Here is a 14,867-nt window from a genome sequence, read left to right on the forward strand (position 1 = left end):
AGACCTTCCTGTCCTAACACAGTTCCATTCGTTCTCTGCATACCCGGTGGGCGTGAGTGCCATATTCTTATTGGCATTTCCTCCACCTTCATATTTGGAGTTTCTAGATAAATATAGGGAATAAATAGTCTGTGGCTGCTTTTGTTGAAGAAGAAACAGCCAGTGTGGAAGGTATAGGTAATAAGACTTTCTACACCACACTATTTAAGGTAGGAAGGATGACAGATGGCTCCCACGACCAGGCACCTTAGCAGATGCACAGGGGGCTACCTGGAGTATATTGTTGAAATGGAGGGTGAGCACCCTATAGGAACATAGGAGCAATAAGTAACGTCTCTTGTGGATGGCATATTGGAGGCTGGCAGGGAGTGATGATCTGCCATGGGTTTGTTGCCCCTGGTCTGTGCAGTAGAATTGAGTAGGGTGTCTCCTAATATGCACTGTATCATAGGAGATGACCTCCAAAAGAGCTAGTAGTAAGGGTGAATACTGATGACCTTGAGTGTCCCTTTGTTGATTCAAGGGGCTCCTCAGGCCAGCATCCCTCACTGACATTGGCCATGATCCCACTCTAAGCTTGAAGGACTGGGACTTGAACTGTCCCACTTGCCAGAACACAGTCTGGGTCTGTGTTGACCCTACTATCTGAGTGGACCCATTCTTGAGTGTGTTGGGCCAGGCGTGATGGAGGTCCTAGGCAATAGCTGGGGAGCTATGGCCACACCTTGAGCACAAGAGACCAAGTCTTCCACCGTGGCTGAGCACACTGACTCTAGGAAGTCCTCTTGGCTCTGCTATACCATGGTGATGGAAGGGACAAGAACACTTTGGTGTTGCATTTTCAAAATATCCTAGAATTCCCATACTGATGACAGGATACAGTGGGGTCATGTCCCTTGAGAACGGAGCTGTGAGGAGGATGCTAGCAGTGAGTGCCAAGCACCACAGAGCTGGGAGTGGAACCATGCCAGCAGAGCTCCAAGAAGGGACAGTCACCTCATAGGGCACCTTTGAAGTCTTTAAGAAGGGACTGAGACCAACCAAAGCTGGTATTGAGTTGAGCAGGACCCACAAGGTATGTAGGATCACAGTCAGCCAGCTGCTTCTGAATTTGACTGAGCTCAGGAGTTCTTTTTTGTCCTGTGTGCTCATCTGTGTTTCAGCTCATCTAAAAGCAAGGAATTGTCTCCAGGATCAGGGCAGAAAGGAAGTCCAGGCTCCAGCCAGGGGACAGCCTGTCCAGGGACACAACCAGGGCCACAACCAGTCACCCCCAGCCAGCCACCTGCAGACCAGAGTCCTCACTCCCTCCGGAAAGGTACGTCTCTTTTCTTTTCTGCTCAGTCTTAGGCTGGCAACGTGTACTCCTGAAGACTCATTTCTCTCATTATCTTGGATATTTGGAAACTACTTTAGTGAAGAATTCTCAGTTCACCAATGTCAAAAGGGATCATTTCTCCATTCCTCAGGCTACTCATCTGAAAAGTGGACTCATGAGGGGCATAGATAGAACAATACTTCCACATAACAAACTATGCCACCAGCCCAGACACCACACCCAGGATACCATGCTTCTTTCATGGACCAGCATTTAAAAAGCTCTGTGGGGTTATCTACACTAGCTCCCTATCCTCTAGTGCCAACTGTGCTTGGCAACAATAGTGGAAGATAGTCCCTCTTCCTCCCAGATCACTTGTACAAGGTGACAGAGAGGAGGGAGTTGGAATTATTTCTCCCTGAGTCTGAACCTTCCATACTTCTGTATGAGAATTCATGAGAATTGCTACACTGACCCATTGCCCAGAGAAAAAGCCAAATGATTCTCTTCAGAGAACCAATCCCCAAAGTTGAAGATACGCTGCAGGTTGAAGTTTCATCAGTGAGGAGTGACGCTGAGTTGTACTTACCTGGGCCTTTTGGATTTGTTTCCACCTCTTTCATCTCTCTACAAAGCCTTTCACTTGTCTGCAATCACTTATCATTTCATTTGTTCTAAATTCAAGCCTTTTGTGTATCTTGGGTTGACTTTAACTCCGGAGCTGTCAGCTAGGGCCAAGTCCATCTCGTACACATACCTTCATGACAGGTCTCTTTCCAACCATGGCAATTCCACTTTCCCTTTCCACCCTGCCCTTTGATCTTATTCACTCTCCCCTTTGTTCCTTATGCATCTACAAATATTTATTATACGCAGAGTTCTGCTTTCCAGAGAGATGTAGCAGTAAAGCAAGGTGCTGTGCTGGAGGATGTTAGGGCATTGTGGGGACATATGGAGTACCTTGTCAAGACTCGAGAGTTAATGTGGGTAACCCAGAGGAAATGGCATCTCGAAGGTTGACTAGGGAGTGGGCCAATGTGGGGGCAGTAGAATTTCATCATTCCAAGGCTTTTCTCTAGCACTGGCTGGCTTTCCTTGCCAGCTGGACAGGATGCTCTTTGGCACATCTCTGTTTACTATCCTTCTCCCCAACCCTTCAAGGTAGGGCTGATGGCTCAGCCATTGTTTTGTCCTGGGCTCCTGTCACAGCCAGTCAGCTTCCTAATATCAGTGGCAGACTGACCCTTTTATAAAGTCACAATTCCAGCATGGTGGAACTGTGCAGGGAATCCAGCCTAGAATGACTCAGGCCCTTTTTTCAAGTGACATTGTGTAGCCCAGAGCTGTCATTGGAAGGCACAGCTTTCTTCTCCATTCCCCATGGCTCTCCACAAATAGCACACATAGCAGTTACATTTTGATCCCTCAGCGTTTTGAGTGACTGCCCACAGTTGAACATCATCATGTTCTAGTCCTGTCACTACCCAGAGATGGTGTCATCCCAGTCAAGGTGATGTCACTGCATGCTCCCTCTTGCAGCTCATTGAGAAGACATGTTGAAGTGCTGGTACCCAGGGCTCCAGTGCTTTACATCTGATGGAGTAGATCTGCATTAGCCATCCCTGACTATAGGATGTTGTGAGCTACAATAGAGCTGAGAAACTATCCCATACTCAGGAGGTAGATGTGGAAAGTGAAATTGGGAGATTAAGTGTTTTTTCTATAGTGCTTTACATGTATGAGCTTATGTAATCAGTACAGTGCTATGGAGCAAACAGTATTCTTCTCATTGTAAAGAAGAGGTTTATTTCTTCTGTTGTTTATTTTTTAGAAGAGGCTTAAATAAAATTCCCCAGGAATATAGCAGGTAAGTACCAGGATAGAAATTTGAACCCAAGTTGGTAGGACTCTGAAGAGTGTGTGCCTTTCTCATCCACACTGCAGGCTAGAAGAGCTGGGAAAATTCATGGATATCCGTAGAAGAGGTTTTGTTCTATGGATGGAATGGACAGTGAGTTGGGGTGGGGGAGTGGGGATGGAGGAATATATCCTGCTGCCTCCCTGTGGACTTAAAAGGTAGTTTCCCACAGCCAACCTTCACTTAATTGACAGGTTAGTGATCATTTTCTCAAAGTGTTTGTCCATCAGTTGGATTGCCTGAATGTTTGATTGTCTCCAGCAATTCATTTTCGATTCAAGGTATCATATACTGGCCACCCTTTAGAGATATTAAATAAATACAAAGAGGAAATGAAGATAGTGAAAAGGAGGCTGGGTCAGTGTACTTTAAAAAATGCAGTAAGGCTGAGTGTGGCTCAGTGACAGAGTGCTTAGAGCGTTTGCCTAGCATACATAAGGCCTGGGACACCATCCCCTGCACTGCAAAAATATAAAAAGAGAGATAAAGGAAAATTGCAGTCATTCTATCCAAGGAAAACAGGGAAGAGAATAACGACATTTGAGCAGAGGCTGGGAATTGGAAGAGGAGGGAGACACAGGGAGGGGGGCATCAGGTGCCAAAACATAATGATGGAGGCATAGTCCCAATGTTCAGTAGCGCAGCAGGGTTACTGTAGTCTATCTACAGCAATTAATTATACATTTCCAAATAGCTAGAGGAGAAAGTTGGAAAGTCCCCAACACATACAAGCTGATTATATTTGAGGAAACAGAAATGCTAATTACTGTGATTTGATCATTATACATTATATTCGTGTATTGAATTACAACACATAAATAAGTACAAACGTCATGTGTCAGTTTACAAAAATAAAGACAGCAAAGCCTGTGAGGCAAGTATGCAGGGTCCAGGCTGGGGACCTAACACAATGGAGGCTTGAGGTCTCTGTGGCAGAGGATTAACCCACACACCACTGTCGTAGCTAGAACCACCGGGCAAGTCCAGCCAAAGGTCAGTTTCCTGTCCTAGGGACTCACCCCTGGGTCACTGTGTCACTGTGACAATTTGATCAGAATTATCTCACATTGCAACTGGTCTCACTGATTAACTCACAGAGTGTGGCAATGGGAAGTCACCCCCACCTATGGGTGGGGTATTCTCCAGGTTGGCTGTGTGTGTGTGTAGATGGTGGCAGGAATTCAGAAGAGAGGAGAGCTAAGTGAACAGATGGAAAGATGAAAACCTGCAGTTCTAGACTCATTTTTAAAATTACTGGCTGCTCTCAGTATAACAGGAGGCCAGGGGCAGTTAGGGTGATAGGGATGGAGGAGGAGGAGGAAGAGGGGCAACCACTTTGAACATGAGGAGGTGCCAGCAGGGTCATAGCAACAGACTTCACTTAACAGCTTTGTGTTTTTGTTGTGTTTTTGTCTTTCAGTTTCAAAGAAGCTGGCACCAATTCCACCCAAGGTCCCCTTTGGTCAGCCAGGAGCTGTGACTGACCAGTCTGCTGGCCAGCCATCCCCAGTCAGCCTGTCTCCTACTCCCCCAAGCACCCCATCACCCTATGGACTGAGTTACCCTCCCGGGTACTCCTTGGCCTCAGGCCAGCTCTCCCCAGCTGCAGCTCCTCCTCTGGCCTCTCCTTCCATCTTTACAAGCACTTTAGCCAAATCACGGCCCACCCCTAAGCCCCGACAGAGACCCACTCTGCCGCCACCTCAGCCTCCCACGGTCAGCCTCTCAGCCTCGAGTCCACAGTCCACGGAGCACCCTATACTGGATGGCATGTCCCCTGGGGAAAGCATGTCTACAGGTAACCTTGCCAGGGGCTCTCCGGAACCTTTTTATGAACCTTAGCAAAATGTGCCAGGGGAGGGACTGACAATGTCACTGGCAGGTAACAGAGTCCCATGTTCCCTGAGCTTACTGTGCTGGTCCACCAACTGCCTGCAGTTAGGCTCCCCTGAGAACTACCAGCGGCAAGCAGCCCTGGAATCAAGCTGTTCTCTGGGGGCTTCTCATGGGATTTCTTCCTGTCAGACCCACTGGCCCAAGGTTCTGTTTCTGCTCTGAATTTTGGGGTTAAGCTTCTAGTCCTGTGGAGTGGGGCTAGAGAAGAACCTGGTTATGATCACAGAACAACTGGCATCAAAATGCAGGGGACGAGCTGGTGTCCCTAGGATACATGCCTCAGCAGCGGAGCAGGTACAAATGTTGATCTGAATAAGAGGAATTAAAAACCAAAGATATTTTCTCCTAATAGTAAAATCAGCTTTGCTAGAAAAATGTATTTCTAGATATGTATGTAGAGAGCAGTTGCTTTCAGAAAAGACACACATCTCATCTCCCCATCTCCCTGCCACAATTCCTCCAGCAGTTGATTAGGCAAGCCTACAACTACTTAACTGACTTTTGCTCTAAATTTACAAACAAAAATGAAGCCGTCTTCCCTCCTTCCAAAAATGTGTACACATAAAGTCATACATGAACTCACACTCCTAATCACATTTAGCAAACACCATTCATTGTGGAAGAAATGGGACATTTTTGAAATGTTTTCCCAGACACTTTGACCACCTAAGATTATAATGTCAGGGCAGATCTGTGGAGGCTGCTGAAGCCCTTGGAGCATTTTCCTTGTTCAGGGAGACAGGCAAAGTGTCGGGCTGCATTTTGGAATAGAGGCAGCCCATTGCACCACAGGGCAGAGCCTGAGCACTTCTGTTGAGTGTTGTCCCAAATAGCAGATGAGGCTGCTTGCCATGGAATAAACATACATACTACATGCCTGCACATAGAATAACACCCCACACATAAACACAGAGCACATATATGCTGCACACATGTACATACATGTACCTCACACACTGGGGTAACTTAGTGGTAGAAAAAGTGCTGGAATTCAGACACACACACACACACGCCCCATACACACACAAATTGCTCATATCCCACATATACACATATCACCTACCTCACAGAAAACACGGTACTAGAGCCTGGGGTGCACTGGGTTCTTCGTGGGTACTGCCCTCTTTCCCCCTTGTCCTCCCAAAAGAAGACATTTTCTTCTCCAGGTAGATGGCAGCTATGAGCCAGTGAGGCTTGGCTCCTTACTGCTGATGAAAACACTAGTCAAGTTTGCAAGCATTTGTGGTGGGTCAGGAGATTTCAGTATTATAGGGAAGAGCCACCTGCTGATTTGGTTTCTGTTTTTGAATGTGATTGATGTGGAAGGGACAGCTACTATCATCTACCCCGAGGATTATTAAACAGTTAAGGAAATTCCTCCCTGAGAAATGCAGTGAGCACCCCTCCCGCCTCAAGCTCTCCCCGGTGATGCAGGTTTTCTGGGTGAGCCATGACAGAAGGTCCAGGCCTGCTGCTCTTTGGAAGGGAACACCTGCCCCAGGGGCTTGCAGTAGCACAGATACCCCATGGGAAGGACACAAGGTGTGGCCTACATTGTGAGCCTTGGGCTAAGCAAGTGTCACTTTTGGAGACAGGAAAGGAAGAATGAGAGAAGAAATTTGGGTGCTAAGGTGGGCAACAGAAAGCAAGGAGGAACAGTGTCCTGTGACTCATGAGGATGGAATGATTCACTTTGTCGCAGTCTTGAGATCTGCTGTCAGACTTACATCCTGTTTCGTTTTAATGTTCAGCAGACTGTTGTTTTGTCCCGTAGGTACAGGTCTCTAAGCCAGTATAGAATCAGTAATGATTTGGTGTGGCCCACCTGGGACTGTGGCACCGGGCAGTGTTTTTGTTACATCCATGTTTTGTCATGTTTATTCCTCTCTCCGAATCCTATCATTGTGTTCTTGCAGCTGTGTGACATGAGTGACGCAGTGTTGGATACGTGTGAGGGGGATTTTCAGGGTAAGCTGGACCCGGCTCACCTCGCTTCACTCCCCCCAGCCAGCCCGGCCAGCTGCCCGGCTGCCACCTGCCTGCCAGCCCCACCAGCGCCTTCCTCTGTCTGCATGTGGTCCAGACCAACCAACCGCATGCCTGCTTCACTTTTGCCGGCCTTTCCTAGCCTGGGTAGGGACCATCTGAGCCAGGGGCCTCTTTGGCATTTTGAGGTCACTGGTCTTTCTCTCTTTCCTTTAGAAGGAGCTGGGGCGAAACCTGGGCATAGGGTCTTAGCTCTCCTTTCCTACCTCTTCTTGATGCAGCCACCTAGCTGCAGCTTCCCCTCTACTTCAGGTTTAGCGTTTACACAAGTAACAGATCTGCTTTTGTACCCAGTGTCCTAGGAACATTCCCGGCACACCTTTGTTTAGGAGGGTGTCCCCATGGGAGAACTCACGAGGTGCAGCTGAGCACAGGGGCCACCCCCGCCAGGGACTGTAGCTCTGAGCAGACCTCCACCAGCAGACTCAAATGCTAACACCCATTTTCCAACGGAAACAGCTGACAAATCCTGGAGAAACCATGTACAGGTGTAGACCTCTTCCTCTCCCACCCCAGTGATAATGGCCACTCGATCCTTTGCTGCAGCTCAAAAAACAAAAAATTTAGGGAGTGTTTTTATCAGCACCTGCTTGGTCTGCACCCTCCTTATAAAGAGTAGCTACTCAAAACTCAAACTGAGGCCACAGCATGAAAGAAGCCAGAAGGAACGAAGTTCTGTTTTTGCCTTAGTAAGAAACAGGGGCCAGAGTTAACCCAGGGTCCTCTTCCCATTGTACCCATGGTCCTGCAGACTAGCGATTGGGCGTCTGCTGCTCAGATAGGTCTCCTAACAGATGCTCCCGAACTGCCATGAAACAAAAAACCATAGCTTCCCTCTCCACAGGAATGCCAGTGAGGGCATCCTCCATAAAATCCTGCTCCCTTGGTGAGTGACCCTTGTCCCTCAGGAGTCTCGAGAGAGAAGCCAGTGGGTGGGAGAGCTCCCATAAGGCCCTTGTGCCAGGCTGTGCAGTGTCTCATGCCATCTCTGAATTGTCATGTCTTCACAACTCATTGCCCCATCACTCCCATTTGACTACTGAGGTAAAGGGAAGCTAAGAGCTTGTCTAAGGTCATAATCCTGTTTCAAGAGAGGTCCAAATAGAAAGTAGGTCCTGTGATCTTTCCAAACAGGGGACCCTGCCCAATGGGGTGGCCCAGACTGGATCACCTCACATCCAAGCAAAGAGATAGCAGTAGTCTACATTTGTCCCACGAGGCACAAGAGCCACCTGCTGCAGGAGTGACACCAACTAAGCCAGGTCTCAAACTCCCAAATCTGTCCCTCTATCAGACAGCAAGTCAAAGGCAGGCTGGAATGTTTTGAGGACTGACTGTGGGGTATGGTAAAGGAGGAGCTTTGTCCCAGAGCTTCCATGTCTGTATAATGTTTTTTGGGAGTGTCCAAGTGTATGTCTGTACACTCAGTATGGTATTCCGCAGTATGAACATTTGTTTTACAAAAAAAGAAAAGACAAAACTTCACCTTAAAGACTGGACCAGGGCCATGTTCCTACAGGTTCAAATTCCCTGTCACTCGGAGTGCAGCTTCTAGTATAGGTTGACAAACAGGCTAAGTGAAGGCCAGAAACTAGGCAAAGCAGGGGGAATAACATGGCTGTGCGTAAAGATTCCAGAGGCCCCATCACATCCCAGCTCACCTCCTGTAGCCCTGTTAGCAAGCTGGACCCTCCTGGGTCTTCCTGGCTGCAGCCACAGCTGGCCACTTTGAGTGTGCTATGTCATACAGGCTCTGTATCCTCAGAAGCCTTTGGGACTTATGTTTGCAACTCACAGATACCCTCAAAACCTGACCCCTGTGACTTCTGGCTTTAAGATGCCATCAAGAGGGTTTCCTGCAATCAGGGAACTAGTGGTTTATTCTACCTTCTGCCAGCATACTGAGGAAGACCTTCCACTCTGCCCCCATGAGCCATCCCAACTGCAGCTGTTCTTAGGGTGAGGACATGGACTTAGGCCTCTCCATTTATTCCTATCTCATGCCCTCCCTTCCTGCAGACTCTAGGGAAGCTTGAAAAAAAAATCCCAAAAGATGTTACTGGGATCTGCCCAAGAGCACCCTGCTTATCAGAGGCTGAGCTGTCCTGATTGTCCTGAGTGACTGGTAGAATCTGGATGCATTGGTCCCAGCAGCCTTCAAGGTGGAGCAAAGCAGACCCAACCATATCAAGTAACCAATGTCTAAACCATCCATCCCTAGACTAGCCAAGCCACCCCAGCTTCCTACAACTGACTATATTTGCCTGCAATTAGCCCCTCTTGAGCAGAAGCCCTCTTCACTTTCCTCTCTGCTGACTTGCAGATCTTGTCCACTTTGATATCCCCTCCATCCACATAGAACTGGGGTCGACACTTCGCCTGAGCCCCCTGGAGCACGCACGGCGACACTCAGTGACTGACAAGAGGGACTCAGAGGAAGAGTCTGAGAGCACGGCCCTCTGATACAGCCCTGCCCTGACATGTGTACATACATACATGGACCCCAGGGACACGCCGCCAGGAGCAGCGTCCCTGAGCTTGCCAAGGATTCTCCATTGGCTCTTTGCTATCACTTCCAACGCCAGGTTGGAGTTTGGCAAGAGTGCGATCTTCTGTCCACGTGGCGAATGTTGGTGCAGATTTTGTTTGTTCTTTTTGGGTGGTGACTTCAGCCTTTTGTTTGACCTTTGCCTTTTGACTTTGTGCCTATTTGCATCCATCTTCAGCCTCCATGCCAAGCAACACCCACCTCTCCATCCAAGGCCTTGTCAGATCCTTGGCAAGGTGGAGATGCAGGGAAGGGTTATCTGTTCCTTGACTGGGATACCTGATGTCAGGTCCTGCAGCATCAGTGTAACAGCCACATAGGGGAAGCAGGACTAGGGATGGCAGGGTTTCATTCACAGCTAGACTAGGCTGGAACTGCAAATCCTGGAAACTGACCTTTGCCTGCAGCTCAGGAAGGCTGGCCCATGGAAAACCTTTTAGGATTCCATTAATTACAGTCCTGCAAAGTAAGTGACTGAAAACATTCACTTCCTGGCAGTTTTATTATCGCCCCCATCCCGTGTGACTGAAAGCCCCCTTTTCTTGTTATTTTATACTTCTGAATTGAAAAGAGGGGCTTGAGCATGTCTGGAGGACCTCAGGTTGCTCCCCACACTCCCCAAACACAGTACCTGTCAGAGCAATTCTGCCCATCCAGGCACCCGACACCTAGGTGTGGGGGCCTGAAGCCCACCTCTTCCTTCTAGTGGTTACAGCTGACTAGCAATAATTCTGTTCCCCAAAGCAGGTCGAGGAAAGTGGACCCAGCCTGCAGAGTGGCCTGCTTTGCTCACCAGCATTCACTGCTCATCCTTCTCACAAAGTCCCACCCACCCTTGGGGGGAGGGAGTCACCTATTCACACTTCAGTATCAAAGGAGTGAGAAAGAGACCTGGGCCATGCATGCAAAGTCCAAGTTTAAAGTTTTATCCTTTTAAAATAGATATAATATACCTATACATGATATAATATTTGTATATATGAAATCTATATTTGTTTAATTTGAGCCATTCAATCTAAACCAATGTACAGGTGTACAATGAAAAATTTAAATGCTTAGTTATTTTTCCCAACAGTGTAAAGTCACCCCTCTCTGAGAGTGGGATTTGTGGTTTTGATGTTGCAGCTTTGCTCAGTTCCTGGCAAGGGCAGTTCAATCCCCAATTTGTATCAGAGCCCAGGGTGGTGGTGGGGCGGGGGGTTGAAGGTTATCTTTAAATACATGTATAAATTGTTGTTGAAAGTAATGTTATTAAAATAGCTTTACTACCCCCCTGAGCTTGGTGTGTGTCTCACATTACTAATACAGCTGTGGGGCAGTTACTAATAACCTTCCATGTGCAGCACCAGGGAAGCCGATCCTTGCTCTCATCTCTCTCATCCCCTTGTTTTTAAGAGTTCTTAGCGCTCACTACTGGCTAGGGAGAATATATAAATACTAGATTTAGTTCTGAACATTCTCTTGAGTTTCAAATCCCACCAAGGAGGGCAAATACAGCCAGCTCCATGTGGCATTTCTCAATACTTTGAAGGGCAAAGATTGATTCTGTTATCATAGGATAAGCAAGGACAAATCAATTATCTTTACTTTACAACAGTGAGAAGGCTTGTGCCTAGACACCTGCCCTGGCCAGCTGTCACTAAATACATGAAGCCATAGCCATGCTGGGCATCTGTTAAGATTCGGCTGTTGGGCTGGGGCACAGCTCAAGTGATAAAGCACTACTGCAGGTGGTTGGCCCATTTCAAGTTCCAAAACCAAAAAGAATCAGGAATTGGAATTGGCTATTGAGAGGTGCTGGCTCCTAGGAACAGGCTCCATAGGCCTCAGCCGCCACTGGAGCCTTCCTGGGCAGAGTACCAGCACACAGAGGACCCTGCTCTGAAGCAGCACCAGGATGAAGTGAAAAACTCAGGATTCCAAACTCCAGCTTTATTGCATCTGATTCTTTGGAAATATTAATCCTTGAGTCTGGGACACTTAGCCCAATGTTCCCTGCTCAACTTATCTCCAACATGCACAGGAAACTGTGCTTGAAGAGGCAAGGGATGCTGCCCATGTTTCCAGGTGACATCTTTAATGACTGACTTGTGCTGGAATTATAGTCACCCCTGCTGTTTTGCAATAAGTAGCCCTGTCTGTGCCAGGCACCAGTCATAGGCAGTGTCTGGCAGACTGGTACTAACCCCAGAGCCCAAGCCACAGCAGGACTCCATACTCTCGTGCCAAGTTGTTGCCTCCTAGCTGGATGGTCCTATTCATCTCCCACCAGGATGACGAGAGCAGACATGGGCACTGTGCAGGGCAGAAGATGGAAACAGCAGCCTTGAGTTCAGGGTAGCTGTAGACCTTTACTGAGCTTTGACCTTCTTGCTCTGTGGGCTCTGTGGTCCATCCATGTGAGCTCGTTTCTGCTGTGGCTCTCTGACCTCTGGGCTGCCCGCTTGCTCCTGGGAGAGGAGAGCTGCTCGCACCAGCCGTAGCTCCCGCCTCTCCCTGCGCTCCTCCATCTCCTCAATGTCACCAGCAAACAAGGCTTTCAGTGGGGGAATCAGCTTGGGCACTGTTGGAAAGTCTCCAAAGCAGACCTTGAAGGCCAGACAACACAGGGACACACTCAGAGGAGCAGGGTGGAGGACAGGAGCTAGGAGTGCTTAGACCTGTGCTCATACCACAGAGACCACCTCCCCCTCCTTACACATGTGTAAGCTAAGCTAAGCAATTACAGCTTTAAAGAAAAAGAATGCCATTGCGGGCACTGGGGGAGGCACAAGGCAGCCCTAACAAAGAAAGCACCCCACTCCCGGGTAAAGGCAGCAAAGCCAAATGGGCCTCAGGAAAGGTAAAGGAAAGTTGTCCGGACTCTTACACCAAGCTCCTAAAATCCAAAGCCTCACTCACATCTTGCCCCTTCATTATGGAAGGCTGAAGGGGCAGACGTGCTCAAGCACTCATGTCTCACAGACGTGAGAGACCTGTCTCACAGGTCTGTGCTGAGGCTGCAGTTAATATGGGAATAGTCCAGACCCAAGAGCATCGGGAATTTCCAGCGGACCTGAGACCAACATCCAGAAGGCCCTGTGTCCTCACCATCAGACCAGTGCAATTTACTACTGTAAATTGTGATGGACAGAGATCCTCTTTCCTGAGTGACCCCAGGCCAGAAGGGAAGTAAAAAGTGTGGCCCATCTCCCTGATGCCTCCCTACCCCTCACACAGAGTGACATACAGACCTTCATGTGGTCAAAGGCAATTCCCACTTTCTCATTGAAGTCGGGGCTGAAGAGGGGGATCTTGGCATAACGTTGGCTGAAGTGGTTCAGCATGATGAACTCTGCATTCATCCGCATCCCCACACCAATAGCTTGGGAGGTGGTGCTGCAGGCGGAGAACAAAGCAGAGAGAAGCCACAGGGCAAGAGTTCAAAGCAGAGGACTGGCCCAGACCTTGGCCTTCACACTGCTGAGGAACCCAGGGACAGCCAATGGATGTCCTTACTGGCTCCTCTTCAGCCAATACAGACACTACTTAGGGCCAGAGTCTTCCTACACTTCCTGAATGAGGGCCTACAGTCACCAATGGCTGTCAGCCTTGAGTCAGGGGCGTTTCTGAGAAAATCCCCAGGGATTACTTGGTACTAGGTGCTCTTTGCTAGAAATAGCCCCCTATTCAGCCCAAAAACCCCCACCTTTCCCTTAAATGACTTATACTTTATTCCTTCTCATTGTTTTAAAACACCATGCCTTACTGTAGAAAACTGCAAAAACAGAGGCAGAGGGTCCATGAGACCTACTGTGGGCTCAGAAAGGCCCATAGCCAGCTTGCCATCCCCATGTCACTGGAGGCACTATCTTTCTCCAGTGAAAGTCCCAAGACTGCCCAGGTTTCACCTAACAGAGGAATAAGGGACCTTGCTACCTGTGTGTCTTTTCTATGGCTTCCTCTTCTAATCCATCCTCCAGAGTAGCTTCATGTATCAGGAGTGTGGCATCTTTCCCTGAAGAGAAAAACAGGCATCAAGACACAGCCGTCTGGGTGAGCAGCATGTGGCCTTGAAATCCCCCGCTATGTCCTGACCCAAACACTCAGCTTCTTTGACCAGAGACTGTCAGTGTGGGAACCAGCCTGCTGTCTCTGCGAGGTGCCCTGTGTGCTCACCTACATGTACCTTCCATGGGACCTTGGTGAGGCTCACCTCTTCCTCTACTCACCCATCTGGACCAGAGCCTCACAGGGCATGGTATCCCCTGAATAGACCACTTTCCAGCCAGACGTGTGCACCAGTGCACAGCCAAAAGCATGCTTGCAGTGCCGGACTAAGCAGGTCTGAAACTGAAGAAGCAGGGCTAGAGGGCTGGAGCCCTGACCCCCCACCCACTCTTCTCAGAGATGTGGCTGAGCCCCTTACCTCTTCCAAGTCACATGTTTTTAACAGTGATCTGATCAGCCTTTCAACCACGGGATCAGAGACCTTGGCCCCTTGACTAAGGCACTTCGCAGGAATCATACTGCAAGAAAAGAAAACATTTACAAATTATAATGAACATTTTTAACAACTGATTTAACAAGTGCAATCAAAATTCAGGTTTTCAGATGGACAACTTCCAAACATTCTTATGAAAAAACACATTTAAATCATAGTCATTACGGTGGAGAAACAGTAATCAAGAATAGCCAAGCCCCTTCTCCCCCAAGTTCAATGTAAAAAATCGAAATAGGCAAATGCTCCCCTTGGTCCAAGCAAATGGGCTGCTTCCCTGTGAGGTGGAAATGGGGCCAATTCCCTACTGTCCAGCCATCTGGTGTGGACAGTGACTGTTCTAGCTAGTATTTGGATGCTTGGTCTTAAACTGTCCCAAGGAGAAATACTGGCCAAAGCCTAGAAAGTAGTACAGAACTGAAGTGAAGGCTGAAAACAAATGCTTCAGAGAAAGGCCAGTGTTAAGAGCAGGACTGTCAGGAGTATCGCTAACTGCCCTGGGGTAGACTCTGAGCTGTGGAAGAGAGCAGCAGTGGAAGGACATTCACCTGATGTGGTGCAGAACCTCCTGGCACTGGTTGTGGTACTGGTGCAGCCAAGGCCTGAGCTGGGTGGGGGCCACCACCAGCAGAGGGAGAAAAGGCTTCCCCAGAGATGCCTG

The 14,867-nt window shown here is 48.5% G+C and overlaps 2 protein-coding genes across 13 annotated transcripts in view; one reads left to right on the forward strand and one right to left on the reverse strand.

The window, feature by feature from the left end:
* The window catches only part of Arhgap44 (Rho GTPase activating protein 44), a 155,652-nt gene extending 144,649 nt beyond the window's left edge, over window positions 1-11,003 (forward strand). For 3 of the 6 annotated variants that reach the window (XM_074046861.1, XM_074046862.1, XM_074046864.1), the window contains 3 exons: window positions 1,164-1,318; window positions 4,657-5,034; window positions 9,502-11,003. In XM_074046861.1, coding sequence (XP_073902962.1) covers window positions 1,164-1,318; window positions 4,657-5,034; window positions 9,502-9,641 — 673 coding nt within the window. In that variant the 3' untranslated portion in view covers window positions 9,642-11,003. Of the gene's footprint in view, window positions 1-1,163; window positions 1,319-4,656; window positions 5,035-7,048; window positions 7,101-9,501 lie in introns of all 6 variants that reach the window. The other 3 variants (XM_074046866.1, XM_074046865.1, XM_074046863.1) reach the window with 3 other exon arrangements.
* The window catches only part of Elac2 (elaC ribonuclease Z 2), a 29,140-nt gene continuing 24,091 nt past the window's right edge, over window positions 9,819-14,867 (reverse strand). For 6 of the 7 annotated variants that reach the window (XM_074046857.1, XM_020165575.2, XM_074046856.1 and 3 more), the window contains 6 exons: window positions 14,755-14,864; window positions 14,135-14,234; window positions 13,938-14,058; window positions 13,645-13,723; window positions 12,960-13,104; window positions 9,819-12,314 (listed from right to left, as the gene is read on the reverse strand). In XM_074046857.1, coding sequence (XP_073902958.1) covers window positions 12,078-12,314; window positions 12,960-13,104; window positions 13,645-13,723; window positions 13,938-14,058; window positions 14,135-14,234; window positions 14,755-14,864 — 792 coding nt within the window. In that variant the 3' untranslated portion in view covers window positions 9,819-12,077. The remainder of the gene's footprint in view (window positions 12,315-12,959; window positions 13,105-13,644; window positions 13,724-13,937; window positions 14,059-14,134; window positions 14,235-14,754; window positions 14,865-14,867) is intronic. The other variant, XM_074046858.1, reaches the window with a different exon arrangement.

Source organism: Castor canadensis, chromosome 11 (genome assembly GCF_047511655.1).
Source record: "Castor canadensis chromosome 11, mCasCan1.hap1v2, whole genome shotgun sequence".
In the NCBI taxonomy this organism is placed as follows: domain Eukaryota; kingdom Metazoa; phylum Chordata; class Mammalia; order Rodentia; family Castoridae; genus Castor; species Castor canadensis.